General features: G+C 38.2%; 1 protein-coding gene across 3 annotated transcripts in view; it reads right to left on the bottom strand.

The window, feature by feature from the left end:
* The window catches only part of MTNR1A (melatonin receptor 1A), a 50,006-nt gene extending 33,434 nt beyond the window's left edge, over positions 1-16,572 (bottom strand). Inside the window, exons 1-3 of one of the 3 annotated variants that reach the window (XR_009746972.1) lie at positions 16,341-16,572; positions 11,441-11,622; positions 5,523-6,515 (exon numbers count right to left, since the gene is read on the bottom strand). Coding sequence is in view for 1 of the 3 variants with exons in the window: in XM_061473851.1 (XP_061329835.1) it covers positions 16,341-16,533 (193 nt within the window). In the remaining 2 variants the exon portion in view is untranslated. Of the gene's footprint in view, positions 1-5,522; positions 6,516-11,440; positions 11,623-16,340 lie in introns of those variants that run through there. The other 2 variants (XM_061473840.1, XM_061473851.1) reach the window with 2 other exon arrangements.
* Between the last annotated feature and the right edge of the window lie 243 nt (positions 16,573-16,815).

Raw genomic sequence — 16,815 nt, 5'->3', positions numbered from 1 at the left:
GATAGTATTCCATCAAGTTCTGCTTTGGCTTGAGTAGACAGATGTCTTCTTGAATAAGAAAATACCATAAGTTCTTATTGAAATTGAATTTAAATAGGCAAAGATCATTATAGGGGTGGAACATCAGCTGCAGCTGACTGTCACAGCCATAGGAGCTGAGAACATTAACATCAGTTAAAGATCTGTTTGTTTGATTTAAAGTACATTAAGCAGAAAACTATCTGTGGTGGCATAGATGCCCCATGTTCACACAACAAACTGTGGGCAATGCCACTGCTATCAAAATCTATTCTGAAACTCTCAATTCAATGTAAAAAAACAGCATAGCTGAATTCAGTGGGCCAGATGGCTCTGGATTTTCTTAGAATCATAGAATGGCTTGGGTTGGAAAGGACCTTAAGACTACCTAGTTCCAACCTCATGCAGGCAGGGATGCCTCCCACTAGGCCAGATTGCTCAAGGCCCCATCCAGCCTGGCCTTGAACACTGCCAGGGATGGAGCATTTACCACTTCTTTGAACAACCTGCTCCAGAGCCTCGCCAGCCTCACAGTTAAGAACTTCTTTCTTATATCTAACCTGAACTCCTGCTGTTTAAGTTTAAACCCATTACTCCTTGTCCTTTTGCTACAGTCCCTGATGAAGAGTCCTCAGGTATCCTTGTAGGCCCCCTTCAGATACTGGAAAGCTGCTATGAGGTCTCCATGCAGCTTCTCTTCTCCAGGCTGAACAATTTTCTTAGCCTGCCTTCATATGTTAGATAAAATATGCCACCGAAGTGAAAAGAACAGTTTGAGATACTCAGTCCATTTGAAATTAATTTAGAAGACAAATATATCAGTACATGTATTCTTACATACTGAGAGCACAGAAAATCTAAACACCTGCAGCCAAAGGTATGCAGGATGCAGGTGTGAATTAAACACGAAATCAGTATTGTATTGGGTGCTGCTCCAGGCAGTATAAAAGATGTGATGTAACAGGGATATATATTTCCCATAATACATGATATGCATAGTATATATACATAGATATATACACTAAACAGGATTTCAGTCTGCCACATCTCTTACCCAACTGTAATATAGCTGTGACATACATCTGGAATGAAAGATCAGCAGAGAATTCCAGAATACTGCTGTAATCAGACCTCAGATAATAAATAATTACATGAACCCAATTCCTAATTATTTGGCTATTCCTTTTAACAGTGAGCTCTTTCTGGCGCTTTTGCAATGTTTATTACATAGAAGCTCAATCCATGACAGTGGCAGTATAGATAAGCATGAAATTGGTAAATATAATTCCTATTGCTATGTAATTTAATTTCTATTGTCATAAACATAAGTCTCTTTCATCTTTTTCCTATGGTGTAGAAAATACTTTTTCAAATTAGTAGATAAGATTCACAAAAACGAAAACAAGAGACTGTTTCCAAACTTGTTCTTTCTCCTTATACTGGTCATGACAGTTTCAATGTTTAAACCACTGCATAACAACAGAGGAACCACTCTAAATGCTTTTTAGAAAATCTGTTTACAGTTTACATCTGTATTAACAAATCTCTGAGTCATGTCAGTAGCTTGATTTGTGGCTTACCCTCATGTGACCTCAGCTTTTCTATCCAGTTTCTTCAGGGACAAGATTTCTTCAGGAGTCTGTCTGTTTTGGTGCTGTTTCTATGAGAGAGAATATTTGGCTGCTAGTCCTAGACTAGTATTATAATGTAAGAAGTGTTTTAATTCTATGATCATAATGCTTTTAAGTCAAAATCACTTGTTATCTCTTAAAACTAACATCAATGTGATAAACAAGTGTCAGCAGAACAGAAACTTTTCAGAAAGTTTTGATGTCTGCAGTTTATATGGCAAAGACCATACAAGTAGTAGCAAGCATTGCTAACTTTTCTTGTAGCATTTTAATGCTGTGCCATGCCTCTATTTTGTGACTACTCTGTAGCTGTCCGTAGAATTTTCAAACATGTATAGTCACTGTCAGCTGGTATTTCAACTTCTTTACAAGGACATAAACAATTTTATTAGAAGTTTAAAAATTCACAAGCTAAAGGAGAACTGAATTTCTTACTGTAAATTTATTCATAGATAACCTTCAGCCTTCTGAACACAGACATCAGACATGCTGGTCTTAGGAGGAAACAGACAAAGCTGCCTGTAAGAAGCACTGTAGGCTTTTTCAGCAAGTACAGCAAAGTGGTTTTGGCCAAACAGAGGGAATAATCACTGATTTCACACAGGTACACTTTAAAACAATGCTAACTGCATTGATGGGAGCAATCTCAGGAAGGAGAAAAAAGCAACTCAAGCCAATATCTACTTTCAGCAGACTCCAGTATTTTCTGTGAAGTTTCTGATTTCAAGAGTATGGAAAGCTATGGAAATATGGTGGAAGAGATTACAATACTTATTTCACCTAGTAAAACAGATTTTAGGGCCAGCTCTTTGAGAAACATCATGAACTTCAGGAACTTGTGCAAGAAATGAGAGAAGATTCATGCAGGGGCATATTAGACATTATTTGAACTACCATTTGAGTAGAAATATACAAAAGCTGTATTTTCACTGAAACTAGGCAATAGAAGACAGAAAAGTCTATTGAACAGCATGGCTAAAAGAATTCACATGAACTTTGTACCACTAGTGACTAACTTGTGTTTAATTCAATGTGATCTTCATGATATACGTAGATCAAAAGATATGTAAATGGAGGTAAGAGTTTTAAATGGAATTATAAAGAAATGTTGGAAATAAAGAATTCTTGAACGGAGGCCACTTAATCTACTTGGTAGTATCCAATACCTGTAATCCAGAAACAATGTTTAGTTACAGTTCTACCAAAAAGACTACGCTTTAGTGGAACCCAGCGGATCAGGTGAATTACAGTCTCATGAACTCCACTGCTGTTGTCATTTAACTGATGGTATGTTCTGGGAAAAATAAACCAAACATCTTCTAATGCTTATCTTCACTGTATCGTCTCATCCAAGAACAGATGGGAAACCTTAAGTAGGAAATTGATCATAAAAGATCTAATTACTCAGTTCATTTCAAGGTAATTTTTAAAGGTGTATTGAACCTATTCTCTAAATAAAACACTTGTGATCAATAGATGTTTGAAAGGAAGGATATTTGGAGAAAAAGTCAAGTGCTTTTGCTACATCTAAATTTGCTGAACTAGGCATTTTCTGAACAAATGCATCCATCACTGAAATAAATCTAATTGTGCAGTGTCTGAAACTCTTTGAGGGGATAGTAGTTTTCCTGAGCATTGTACATTTGTAATGGTGCATATACTCCTTTAAAATACACAAGTTTCAGAAAAATTGATTTTGGTCAAGAGATTCAGAAATACATACAGAAAAGGAAGAATCATAACTAGTTTGAATTTGTCATGACAAAGGTTAACAGCACAGTCCTAAGGCACCCTTCCAACTACAATTTGTATTGAAGATTCTAACACAACTATTAATAAATAAGAACAGACTATGCACTTAATCAAATATTTAAGATAAAATAATAAAATAGGTGGTGAAAACAGATTAACTATTCTGGATAAGGAAGATGGATATTGCCAGAAAAAGTTGAAGAATCAGCTAAAATGGAGACACTAGAAACATGGTATTACACATTTTTACATATTCCTTTGGGGATAAATTTAGCTGTGGGACAATGAAACACTTTGACAAAAGACCTAAGAGACTAATTCATGGGAATTATAGGCCTCCCTGCAATAGCTAAGGACATGATACAAACTCACAGAGAATATGAGGATACACTGAAGAAAGCAGTGACAGAGAATAGCAAGTTGGATCAGGTAACATCAAGGACACAATGAAAGAAATCAAATGCATTAACTATATGTTCTCTCCCTGGAAAACTAATCCAATTGACAGAAAAGCTGCAGTCATGACCTGGTACAAAGCTCCTACATGACAGAAGTGCTGTGGGAGATTAAATTCCCTGCACAGTTATTCCCATTCCCAAGAATCACTGACTGCCTTGCTGAGACAAAAGACTGTTCCAGAATGAAGCTGGGAAAGGTACGTGATAACGTAACAAAGTATTGCAAAAAGTAAATTCATCAGCAAGACTGGGATGCTGCACACAAGCCAGTATCATTCAAACAATGTAGACCAAAAATAGCTTAGAAACTGGCCTTTTACAAGACTACAACAGTAGGTGTAATGGGAGACAGGCAGTTGTAACATAAGAAAGAGATTCTCAGCTTAGAAATTACTTATCATTGCATATGCTTCAAAGAAATGTCAACAAGTATATAAATAATTGGTCAAAACACAACAGACTGTTCTAAATTCCAGATGATATTTAATTTTCTTGGAAAATTATTGGTCAGAAGCCTGGTGGCATCAAGATATCTTGAACAAAAGAGCAGTTTCTTCTGGAAAGCCTCCTTGTGATAAGTATTATGATGGGGTCTAGCACCATGCATAACCACCTTTGCATGGACAGTGTCCTTGAGTAGTTGTGCTGTTCTGCATGATGGCTTAGGAGAATTCCAAGTTGGAGCTAAAAACTAAGTTAAATAATTAATTTCAGGGCAAGTAAGTCAGGGTACTTATCAAAATCAGGATACTTACCAAATGACACTAACTGCCAAAAAAAAAATCAACCCAAATGTTCTAGCCTCTCGGGGATCCAATTTCTTTTCCAGAAGCAAGAGAAGTAAGAGAAAGCAAAAAAGAGAGAGAACAGCACCATTCTGAGGCTGCTAGCTGAATGGCACCCTTTGGACTAAAACCAACTTGAACGATTGAAAGTTTGCAGTGGGGACTTTTCTGTCCACCATGAGTACTGTAACTACTGCAGCTGTAATCACTGGGTGGGGTCTGGGGCTTTTAACCCTAAAAATGGTCTCCAGTAAGACACTCCAACCCAAAGTAAACATGTAGGTATACATGCAAAGAGAGTAAGTAGCTTACTTCTAATAACTAACTTCAAACTTACATCTGTGAAAGATTGTTTTTAGGATTACTGCATAATTCATGCCCTAACATAGCTGACATAAATCTAACTTTTCCAGTTATAACTGCATTCCTCACTTGTCAGCTCATCTCTTATCTAACCTAAGTAGAAAGTCAAAGTTTCTGAATATAGAAGGCATAATATTATTTGAATTTACAGATAAACATTAGTCAGTCCTTTATTTCCAGTAACATTCCAATGTACTAAAAATGTCCATTTTCTAGTGTTTCTAGAAAAAAGTATTTGGTCACATACTATATTTGTATTTATTAGATGAACATGTAGAAATGCTCCTACAAATTAATTTCTTGAAATAATATTAATAAATGTCTTCAGAATGCGTTTTAGCTTAAAGTAAACATATACTGGAACGGCCACCCAGTGCTTCTACTGGAAACTCCATTTAATTCATTGGAATACATGTATAAGGGAGTAGACTAAAAAACGACACAAACAAATTAATGTTTTGGAGGTTTATTTGCAACAAGCACGTTTCATGTTTTTGAGTAAACTAAGAAAACATTCTTTCCAGTCATCACAAGGAATGGGCAGCAATTAAAAAGACAGAAACAAGTGAAATCTCTATGACATTTCAATCCCATCAAGAAAGTTTTCTAAGTAAATATGGGAACAGGAGATAATACAAATAAGATCTTAGAAATCCATTCATTGCTTTGGTGGTAGTCTATGAAGCCATCTGCACAAAAAAGATGCTCTCAGGCAGCTAGACTCCAGTAAGCACTCTGGCAGCAAAGCCCTATCACTGCAACAGCTTGAGAAAAGTAAAAAAAGAAGACCCACTAGAAAAGCTTACAATGAAGGGATGCATCACCGCTGTGAAAAATGGGATACCCTGGTACAAAACAAACACCAACAACAAGCAGACTGCAAATTCTGTGTCCACTACGTTACTTCAACTTACCTTATTTGCTTCTCTTTTTTCTGTTCATATTTCTGTATTTACATGTTTGTCAGATTCTGTCAAATATTCAGAGCACGTTTTAGATATTGATTGTTGCAAGCAGTATTGATAAGGTACAAGTGCAAGCTTTGTACAACTGTATAATCTCCCCTAGATTGTCACTAAGTATGCATTAGAAATTCTTACCAGGAATAACTTCAGAAGCAGCACTCAATCTCCTTTTAAAATGCCAGTATTAATGCCCATAGGAACAGTGCAGCATCTCAGTATTCTATTATTACAGAGTGTATAAAAAAAGCTTTCACAGAATATGTAATGGATCCCATAAGGGAGAGACCCAAGTCAATAACAACTCTAAAACAAGAGCCTTTCTGACAAAACCTGACACATGTACCCTCAATGGAAAAAAAAAAAGAAAAAAACAAAACCAAATCCAAACAACTTCTGCAGAAAACAATTTAACAAGGATAGTGCAAAGTTATTCTTCAATACAGGAGTGTCCATCTTCATGCCATCTTCAGCATAACACCCAGTGCGTATGGATCATCCAAAGAAAAAGTGCAAATGTACGATGAACAGAAGCACAACAGATTCCTAGGAACATCCAAAAATAATTGAACAAAAATGGGGTTGTTAGGTAGATACAAAATACAGTTGGAGGAGAGTATCTGTGAACAAGTACTATGCCATAAAAACTATGAAAATCAAGGCAGGTTTCCAGCAACCAACAACTTGTTCATAGTTGACAATTTTATCAAGCGCTGCAGAGATTCCCAGTAGTGGGATACACTGAATGCACAAGATAGAAATCAGCACAGCTGCAAAAAACCCAAGAGTTTACAAAATTGTAAAAGAAGCTGCAAAAGAAATGCCCAATTATTTGCCAAAAGCTGCGTTCAAAAACCTTTGCTGCAAAAAAAGTGCAAGAAAATCTCACTGCAATTTGAGCGCTACATTAGGTATTTAATATATGCTAAGACACAAACTTGGTTCTGCTTTCTTCTCCATACTTACCAGTATACAGAGGAGATTAAAAGCTGTTTTAATCAGCTTGATGAGGATTACCGTATTAACTCCGTAGGCCTGGATGCTTACATACAGAATAGTTAGAATTGGGCTTGCCCAGTGAAAGCTGTGTTAACATTTTGTATCAGTGTTAGCTCACGGATACAAAAATCCCTGTAGGAGCTGTCTCAATAAGCATGAATTACAGAAACACTGAAACAGTTCTCATTTATACCATGAACTAAACCCACCACCTGTGTCTAGCTGGAGGAAATACATGGAAACATTACTGTCCTTCCTTCATGTCAGACATACTGAACGTTGTTTTCTTACACATGACGTATTTCACAACAGAAAAACCAGCAATGAGGATATAGCAGAAAAAAACCTAATTCAGAAATTTATTCTGCTTAATGACTGTATTACAGAACTCTGAGTTCCTAGAAAACAGAAGAGGACAAAGATAATGGATAAGGACAAGGATAAACTGATGTGATCTGACCAGACAACTTTAGTACAAGAAACTGTCCTTGACCTAAGTAAAATAATTTCCATTTTTTAAACAAGCAAACAAAATATATAGAGGATAGCACTGCAGTACCACATGGTCTCGTGTTTTCTTTATTCCCAGTGGTGTTACTGAAGCATCGATTTTTAGACTTAATAGCTTGCATACATACTATATGTAAAAATCTAAGTAGCTTTCCCATAATGCCCTCATCTCAGGACATACAGATCAGGCACTTATGACCCTCTTCTGCAGTCAGCTTTATTGCAAGGCTACCAGTGATCCAACAAAAATCCTGTTCTGACTCCAAAGTTATGGCAAAGACTTCTCTGCTTACCACATGTTAGGTTTAAGGTTGTCAGCAGTATAGCAGTCTTCTCACTCTTGGGCAAGCGCTGCAGCCAAAAAAAAAGAGTGAAAGGACACAAGGAGTGACCTTGGTAAGAGGTTTGCTACTGATTTCAGTAAAACCAGGATTTCACTTTTAGGGAAGGTATTTCCAGAGATGAGGCATACTCTTGGGGGTACTGCTCTTTCACAGAAGGGGAAAAGTTATCCTGTAACTAGACTAATAAAATTTGATGTCCACCTATTCTGGACTAGCAAAATGACCACCAAGAGGTGATGTTTTAATTCTCACTCATTACAAGAATAGAGACATGCCAAGTAATGTTAAGTAACATCGATACTAGCAAAACTGGGAATAGCAAAAGCATTTAAACTGACAGAAAATACTTTCAGTCAGTGAGAATACCTTCCCTGAGTTAGAATAAAGAGAAAAAGGTGTAACCTTAAGGTGAAAGGTGATTATGAAAGGATTTATACAAACACCTACTACACCTGGAAATTGGATTTGATGACTAAGAAGGTCCCTTTCAATCCTTTGTTCTAAGTGAGAATTAATTCAGTAACAGACATTAAGAAAAGGTTTGGAGGTGCAAGATGGCATAATGGAAATGTGGTAAGTTGCAATTATGTGAACTTGCACATTAGGTGCAGGCATTATGGTACAATATTTAAATTACAGAAGGCAGACCCCAGAGTTACACAGCCACAGATAATCTGGAGACATATTTTTAATGTAAATAAATATTTTAAAATAACATATTAATGTGAAATAGGCATAAGCTATTAATAAAAACAGGTTGGAGGGGTTATTTACAGGCCATTAATTCTTCATCTAAAATGAAACAAAAATACAACTGAAGTAACTAATTTTCATTTATAAAAACTTCAATTCTTCATAATATGCAAGTCCCACATTTTCAACAATATACAGTCTCAAAATAAGTCTGTGGATACTATTACTTAATTAAAAAACACCAAAAAGAATGCTGAAGGAGGATAAAAAGGCACTGTAATTCTTAATTTTACAAGTGACTTTGTGATGTCTTACTGAAGGAGCAAATACTGGCTGCTACCGAGGAAAATTCACATAAAAAGGTACCTTCCTTCCAACATTTCTAACGCAAAAATGCTATACTCTAACTGTATCGGGCTGAAAAAATATTCCTCCACCTCTGAAAATGAAATAACTTCTTTTCTCACAAACACAGAGAGGGAGATGAATGTGCCCTTAAAAACCAAGTATGACTAAGGAGTAGAAAGCTATTCATCACTCAGTCTGAAAAACAGGAACATCAAATTAAACCCATAGCTACTACCAGAGGGAAAGAAAAATCCTGACTCTTCCCCAAAACACTCGCAAAGATAGGTACCTGCTGAAACTTCTCTATGGTGTGACTGGATACCAGTTTTCAAGGCTGGTCCCTATTCATCACTTTGGCCAATGGCTATCAATTTGGCCATCTTGTCTGGCTAAACAACGTAGTACTGGCAGTTGCATTATAATCACACTAGGTTAATACTGGGGTGCATCTGAAACGGACAACTAACAAAAGCAGTATTACTGACTGACCTCACACAATACCAAGCAGCAAGGGAGGAGATGACCTCTGTCAGCACAGGGGCAGAATACCTTTGCTTGGTAACCTATCCATGAAGACTAATTAGTTTTGCTAGCCTTGCACCTGCACCCCAAAGCCAAGGTGATGTAATATAAATGCACCTTATATTTCAGCATCACACATACACTCATGTAGAATGGGGTTTCTCTAGGCCTACATGGTAAAGTTACATATCCTGCCCCACTTACACAAACATAGCTAAATATTCTGCTTAAAGGTGTGGACAGAAAAATTGAATATTATTAACCTGAAATAATCCATAAACTTTTCCAGCTGATTAGTATGTATTTGAATAGAGAGTTCCAGTGCTTGGTCATACAGAACACAGTTTGAAATCAGTTGCTTCTATTCTCTTTTGTTTCAGTGAGCATGAGACCTTGGGAGTTAGCAGAGATTACAGAGTCTGAGTGAAGCATTGAAGAACTTTCTTAGAACTCTAGCAGTGGAGAAGATGAGGAGTCCTCCATGATACAGAAAATCTACCCCAATCCCCTCTCCAAAACCCAGACAACCTAATTCAAGTCCTTAACTCAAATAAAAGACTCTATGCAATAATCAAGAGCTGCATTTTCATGATCATCCATAAGGCAATGACTACTCTTCAAAAATACTATCTAAATGTATGACCTGATACTATATTCAATCATTTATACAATGAAAGAATGAGCTGAAAAGTCTTTTACTTTTAGTGCAATGTCTTTCTTCAAGGAAGAGGTGTAAGTCTGCATTCTCTTTATGGATAACAAACATTAAAAAAACTTTAGGACATGAAACTTTGAACATTTACTGGTCAGTTATTACAACAAAACAACATAACTACAGAAGTCACTATCTAAGAGCTGTAAATAGACTTAGTGATTTTACCTGCTCTACTCTCTAAAAGAAAAGATTAACAGGTTTGCAGGATGCTTATCATCTGAATTAACAAGTATTGGCAAAGTTTTTTTGTATATTCTATCCACTCTTAAAATGAAGATAATCAGACCTTTATTCTGTCATCTAAGCTAGGAACTTTGATTATTCTGCAGAACTGTAATACTGTCCATCTTTGTGACTTCAGGAGGGCTAGATTTTGAAAAAGAACTTATTTAGTGGCAACAGTTGTATTATAGTCCCAAACATTACCTGATTACACCTTAAATACGTTTATTTGTTCATTAAATAAGCAAACATTAAAGCATTAATAAATTGTGGTGGTACCTGAAGAATTCAAGTCTTACTGACTTGTCCTCCTGAAACAGAGATTGGTAACTGTTTCTCATGAGTGGAAAGTGTGCAATTTAAGGCAGTTGACAGATGTAAGTAGAAGAAAAACTGCCAACAGCTAGTGCTTATTGAAATTGCAAAATGAAACTGTGATGCATAACATTGAATTGACACTGCAACATTTTCATTACCCTGGGAAAGCAAGCCTTGTTGCACAAACAGAACAGACATTGTCATATCAGCACTGGATGCCTATTGTTGGTAGCATTTTCTGTGACTAAAATAGACTTGCTGATGATGTCTTATACTAGAAAGACATGAAGAATCTATGTTATAACATGACAGAAAAGTGGATGGTGTAAAAAAGAAATAGAAAAAAAGAGAAAAAGCAGATCAGAAATTGCTAATGAAAATATTGAAGAGAGAAAAATGAGAAAGGGAGAACCAGTCCAAAAAGAATAACTTAAAAAAGACAGCAAACAGTGTAAGAGTATCAATAACATTGTCTGCTGGCACCAGCCAAGTAGAAAAAGTAGTGCCTCTAACCTTCAGAATGCAGAATCTTTCATTAAGAACAAATAGATGAGTTTGACAGACATATTAGTAAGAATAGAGTATCAGTTACTTGAAATACCCATCTCTATCTTTGGTCACTGACAGCATAGTACACTTAACAGATTTCTGAAGCAAACCTTTGATTCAGTAAAGTATTCAATCAAAACCAGTCTGAGGAACAGCTTTATTGAAACCATAAATTTATGTTCAGTTCTGTTCAACATTTGGCAAAGTTCAGCACCTCCACTAGGCATTTTCCCTCCTCCCAAATGGCTTACCATTTTTAATATTGGAAGTTTTTCATGTCTGAAATAATGTTCATTGCCATCAACATCTCAGTTTTCATCAGAACCCTGAATCTGTGCTACAACTTAGTCTTCTACAAGTTATCTCCCTTGAGTCAAATATGTGTCAGGCTACCCACTGTCTCTCAGGGCACAACAGGATGTCCGGGGATCACCTGTGACAAAAACAATGATTCCATTAGTCTGAATTCACAGCAGGAGATTCATTTATTAGATAAAACAATATTTCATAGAGAATTTAACATTACCATTTTAAAACTTAAAAAACCCCACAAAACCAAAACATCATCAAGAACAACCTTTTCCTGAAAGCACTGATGAGAACTCTAATCCAATAATCAAGATAGAGATTTTTTTATAATATAAATTTAAAATACAAGAATAGAACTGAGAGAGGAACACTCTTCAAGTGGATTCTTTTACTGTTCAAACCAAAACCCAGGGCCAGTTTGAAAAGCCTCCAAAATAAAATTCTTAGTGATAGATCCCATCCCCCAGTTCTGCAATGGGTGTACTACTAACAAATATTGGATTAAAAAAAAAAAAAAGTCACATAGCTGTGTTCCTTAGTTCTTCCATACATGATCTCCCTGATCTTACAAATTTTGGTCAGAGATTACTCTTGAGTTCATTATTCTTTTGAACACTCATAGAGCTGTCTTTACAGAACTGTCTGGACCTAATGCAGCAGAGGCAGACTTAGTACACAAAAAGGCATTTCCCTTTTTTCATTGCCACCTCATTCAGAGAAGTAGATAACACACATACTGAAGTTTGAGCATGTGTGCAGTGCCAGTGAATGTAACTGTATGTTGCTGCTCTAAGGCCTTGGGGCCTCAACAATGGCTGACTCCTCTGGTTTCTTCACTAGTAAGAAAAACAAGTGTTTTAGCAACAAAACATTTGGGCCAAGGACATCCAAAACTGGGAAAAAGTACAAAACCCCAAATACATCTAGCACAGAACAGAGATGGGCAAGAAGCTGAATGCAGCTTTCTGCCCTGATGTAGTAGGTGCTAGTTACTAGTTTGGCACCAGTCCATGTGTTATCCCAACTCACGTCAGGTGTTAGCAGACAGGACAGGCACAGAAGAATGAGAATGAGACTGCTGGAGGCTCCCTTCCAGCACAGGGGTCTGTTGGAGGGGTATTCAGGACACCTTTGGGCCTCAGCACATAAAAAGCCCAGAAAAAAGCAGCCCACCAGGCCAAGAGAACAGTTGCAAAAGGAAGAGAAAGAGCAAGAGGTGTCATTGCACTCAATAGAGCTTTCTTTATTGACCTTAAGAATGCTCCAGTCCTGCAATCACTGAGTACCCAAATCCCCCTGTCAAAGTGGCAGGCGCATGTTAACTGAGATTAGTTTACTGCTGGTAACATTAAAATGTCAGTTAACATGCACCCGTCACTTTGACAGGGGGATTTGCAACCTCACCTTGTTCTTGATGCATTGTTTTTCTTAATGTGGGTAACAACAAAGGCATAAGGATACTAGCAGTCACTGAATTTGTGTGTAATATCACATAAATCACATTACATGATCTCCTCAGATTTCTGAGATTCTCCAGTGTTCATAGTTTCAAGTAGAAACTCCACTTGTTGCAAAAGGTACCAGTAATCTTTAATCCACCTTCCCCAAGAGTAGTTATTTCATCTTTATAGAGTGGAACTATTGAATGACCTTTTTTCTGATCAATGAATGTTAGTGATGGAAAATGAGACACATTAGAAGAAGTTTGGCATGAGTCACTCTAAAGTGAGCCCTTCTAATTCTTTTTAAAATTAATTATTAAAGAAAGCACATCAGTTTAAAGTTCAAGCTGCAGGAATGTGCTACCAAAATATGGGCATTAAAATCCTTATGCCTTGAATGTTTCCCTTGAACTTTGTTTCAAAGTTAAAAGATCACAGACGTCATAAACCAAATTCAGTCTTTGTGTAGGCCAGCATTAAATTGCAGCTGTTCCCATCACAACTGAATTGGTGTCAGGCACCTGTTAAGCCACCATAAAAATAACCCAAATCAAAACAGACCAGAACTATGAAACTTATTACAAGTCAAGTACATTAAATAAAAGAGGATCCTACCAGTTGCATCATCAGCTTCTGTGTCTAGAAGAGCATCTACTGAAGCCATGCTTGTGACTATGAAGGAGTCTGCAGTATCAGACACTCCTCGCTTGCTGAGACAAACTTCTTTGAGATACTGACTTCTCTGCTTTGATCAGTGTCTTTAACTAACCTCCTGACTGTCAGGAAGGTTACACCACTTGTTGAGAAGATTTCCTAGGCCTTCCTACTATTCCTCAATGCACTTTATTTAACCAAAAGTCCACAGGTTCAATTTGTAGTTATCTTCAAAAAATATTTCTATAATAGAGAGTGGGATAGAGATGCAAGATGTTTTCCCCCACCAAATCCACCTTTTTGGTAAACTGTTAAATACTCCTTATTTCTGATAGTCCTCTCTTGAAAAGAAGGAAGAAAGTCTTCAGTGAGATACATTTTCTTCAGGAGGTATCTTCTGTTCCTCCCTGACCTTTTTCCAGTGGAATTTTCATCCTGTGTTCTTTTTCCTCAATAAATGTGCCATCAAAATACTTAATATAGGTTGCTGTAAATTCAGAAGTATTTTTTCTTATTACAGTTCTGTAAAAAGCTGCAACTGTCTTTATAAATAGTAAGTTACAAATTAGTTGTATGTATAAATCAGATTTTTTTCAATGTACACTCTTCCTGTATAATCTGAGTTAGTGTAAACAAGGCTTAGTAAACTTTCTTCTTCATAGTCAAAAATATTAGGCCAGGGTTTCCTAAATATTTATGCCTTGTCATAAATTTACTCGACTGAGTGATCCCTTCTTAATTCAATGACACATTTAGTAGTGATGCTACATAAGTAAAGTTATGCCCAGACACAGGTTTTTACAGGATTAGTCAAAACCACTTTGCACATCTTTTTGTAGCTTATTAATGATGTTCTTCCCAAAGTTACCTTTTATCCATGGACTAAATAAAATTTACTTTGAAAAAGACTTTAAAACTTTTTCTTTTTTTTTTTTTCCTAAAACAGGCTACAATCTATTTCCTATCTTATACCAAGTATCTCCTCGTTTTAAGTAAGCCTTAATTTCAGAGGGTAAACCAGTATCTAATTCATTTGCCAGTCTAAAATAATTTCTGTTCAGAAGAATGCTCTGTTCTCCTAGCTGTAGGAGATAACTGTTGCCAGTTTGCTGCAGTTCTTAACAGCCACTATGACAGAAAAGGTAAGAAAAAGAAATTCAGTAAGAGTGAGCCAGTGAGCATGTGTCAGGATTCAAGAAGGATTACGTGAGATCTACAGCAAAGAATATGCACATGCATAGCACCCAATGATTCCCTTCTGTTTCCAGAAAAGAGAGACCATGTTTATTTCAGACTTATTACCAGACATGTCTGTATCGCAAACTCCACAGAGAAGTGCTGAAGTATGTATTTAGTAATTAAGGCCTACGAGAGTATCACCCTTTCCCCCAGAGTAACCCCAGTAACATGCCTCAACCCTTTCTCCCTCCATCTGAAAACCTCCCAGGGAACAAGCGTAGTCAAGTGCTGGGTTGGATTTAGGGAGTCTGATTCTCCTCTCCAGTACATAACATTGCAGTGTGTAAGCCTGTAGCTCCAGTGAATGAAATTTTCTTTCAATGAAAGGAGGGAGAGAATACAGCTTTTAGAACTGATATAGGAAAGAAAAAAATAGCATCTGTTAGTCTTTGTTTCTGTGTGTTGGCATGCCACTATGGCTGAATAAAACTAAAACATATAATCCATTTGCATTACCTGATGTCTTAACCTTAGAAAGTTATGCATGCCACTGTTTGCCAGAGTCCAATACCAGCTACCTTTATTATGCTAACTTACATCAAAGCCTGAGCTCAAGTTCCTCCTCAGATGAATTTTTAACCACCAGCTAGTGAACTTAGTGGAGTTGTAATGAAGAGCTTGACAGCTAGTTATGAAAAAAGAAAAAAAAAAGACAGCATCTCAGTCATCATGGAGTGAAATTCTGCTTTGATTATGAATGCAGCTCCCCTCACATGCTCCTGTAGATTTGTCAATGAAAGATGCACAGCCTTTCACAGCACAGATTTGGTACACGTGCGCAGCAGCTGGTCTGACATGATAAATCAGAATGAATCTGAAGAAGTTCCTGCCTGTCTGACCAATAATCCATGAATTAAGAGGGATTTACGCAATAGACCATCAGAGATTCTATGCTGTCAAAATTAGAGAATTTCATTTTTTAAGAATGTGCCTAAATCTGTTTTCTGTCAGATGTTTCCCATTCCCCAAAGACCTAGATAGCAAGTGGAGGTGCACATAGAAAATTAAATGTCTTGGGGTTTTGAGGGGATTTTTTTTTTAATGAATCGTGCAATGTCTGTAACTTCATATTTGCTTGATTTTAATCTCCAACCATAATACTGATTACTAGAGACATTTCCGTAGCTCAGAGAAAATCAGAGGAACAGCATCCAGCATGTGCAGACACCACACTGCAGCAGCATCCCCAGTACCGTGTCTAAATTTCATTCTTAAGTAAGGTTTACTTGTCTGTTTTGCCAGGTGGGAACTGTCGGGAGCTAAAAATAGCATCACGATTCGGTGGCGGGTGCTAAAAATACACTTACCGGCTCGATCACCGACTCGGCATGAAAGCTACAGTCCTTGGCACCTGTCACAGCCCATAAGCGGTGGCTGGGAATGGAGACAAAGCACGCCCAGCCCTGGAGTTCCGCTCCCGGGCAAAGTTGCACTGGCAGACAAAGAGTCCCCAGCGCTGCACACCACTACCACGGTCCCCTTCCCCCGACCCCCTACCGCCCCTTACCCGCGTTCCTCAGCTTCTTGTTGCGGTACACGGAGATAATGACCAGGAGGTTGCCCAACAGGTCCACCACGATGGTGAAGATGAGGATGGCAGCCAAGGTGGAGGTCACCCACGGCGGGCGGCGCGGGGCGCCCTCGGACGGAGGGTCCCGCGGGAGGACGGAGCTGTTCAGATCGCTCTCGTTCACTCTCATCCTGCTGCTGCACCACTGCCTCCCAGGGCAGGGCCGGGGCCGGGGCCGGGGCAGGTCGGGGCGGGGCGGGGATCCCGGAGGGGATCCCGGCCGCAGTCACCCGCCCAACCTACAGCCAAGCGGGGCTGTCGGTAGCAGGCGCCCCCGCTTCGGCCATGGCCACGGCCGCGGCTGCGCCTCGGAAGTTGCAGTTCCGCGGGGGGACACTTTTATACCCTGCCCGCGCCTCCCGCCCCGCCCGCCGCCGCCACCGCTGCCGCCAGGTGACACTGGCCCGGCACG

This window comes from Pezoporus flaviventris, unplaced genomic scaffold (genome assembly GCF_033815535.1).
Source record: "Pezoporus flaviventris isolate CSIRO_AGI_PZ_B2104156 unplaced genomic scaffold, CSIRO_AGI_Pfla_v1 ptg000002l, whole genome shotgun sequence".
Classification (NCBI taxonomy): Eukaryota; Metazoa; Chordata; class Aves; order Psittaciformes; family Psittacidae; genus Pezoporus; species Pezoporus flaviventris.
Note: the sequence above shows the minus strand (reverse complement) of the source record. Positions and strands in the feature narration are given on the sequence as shown.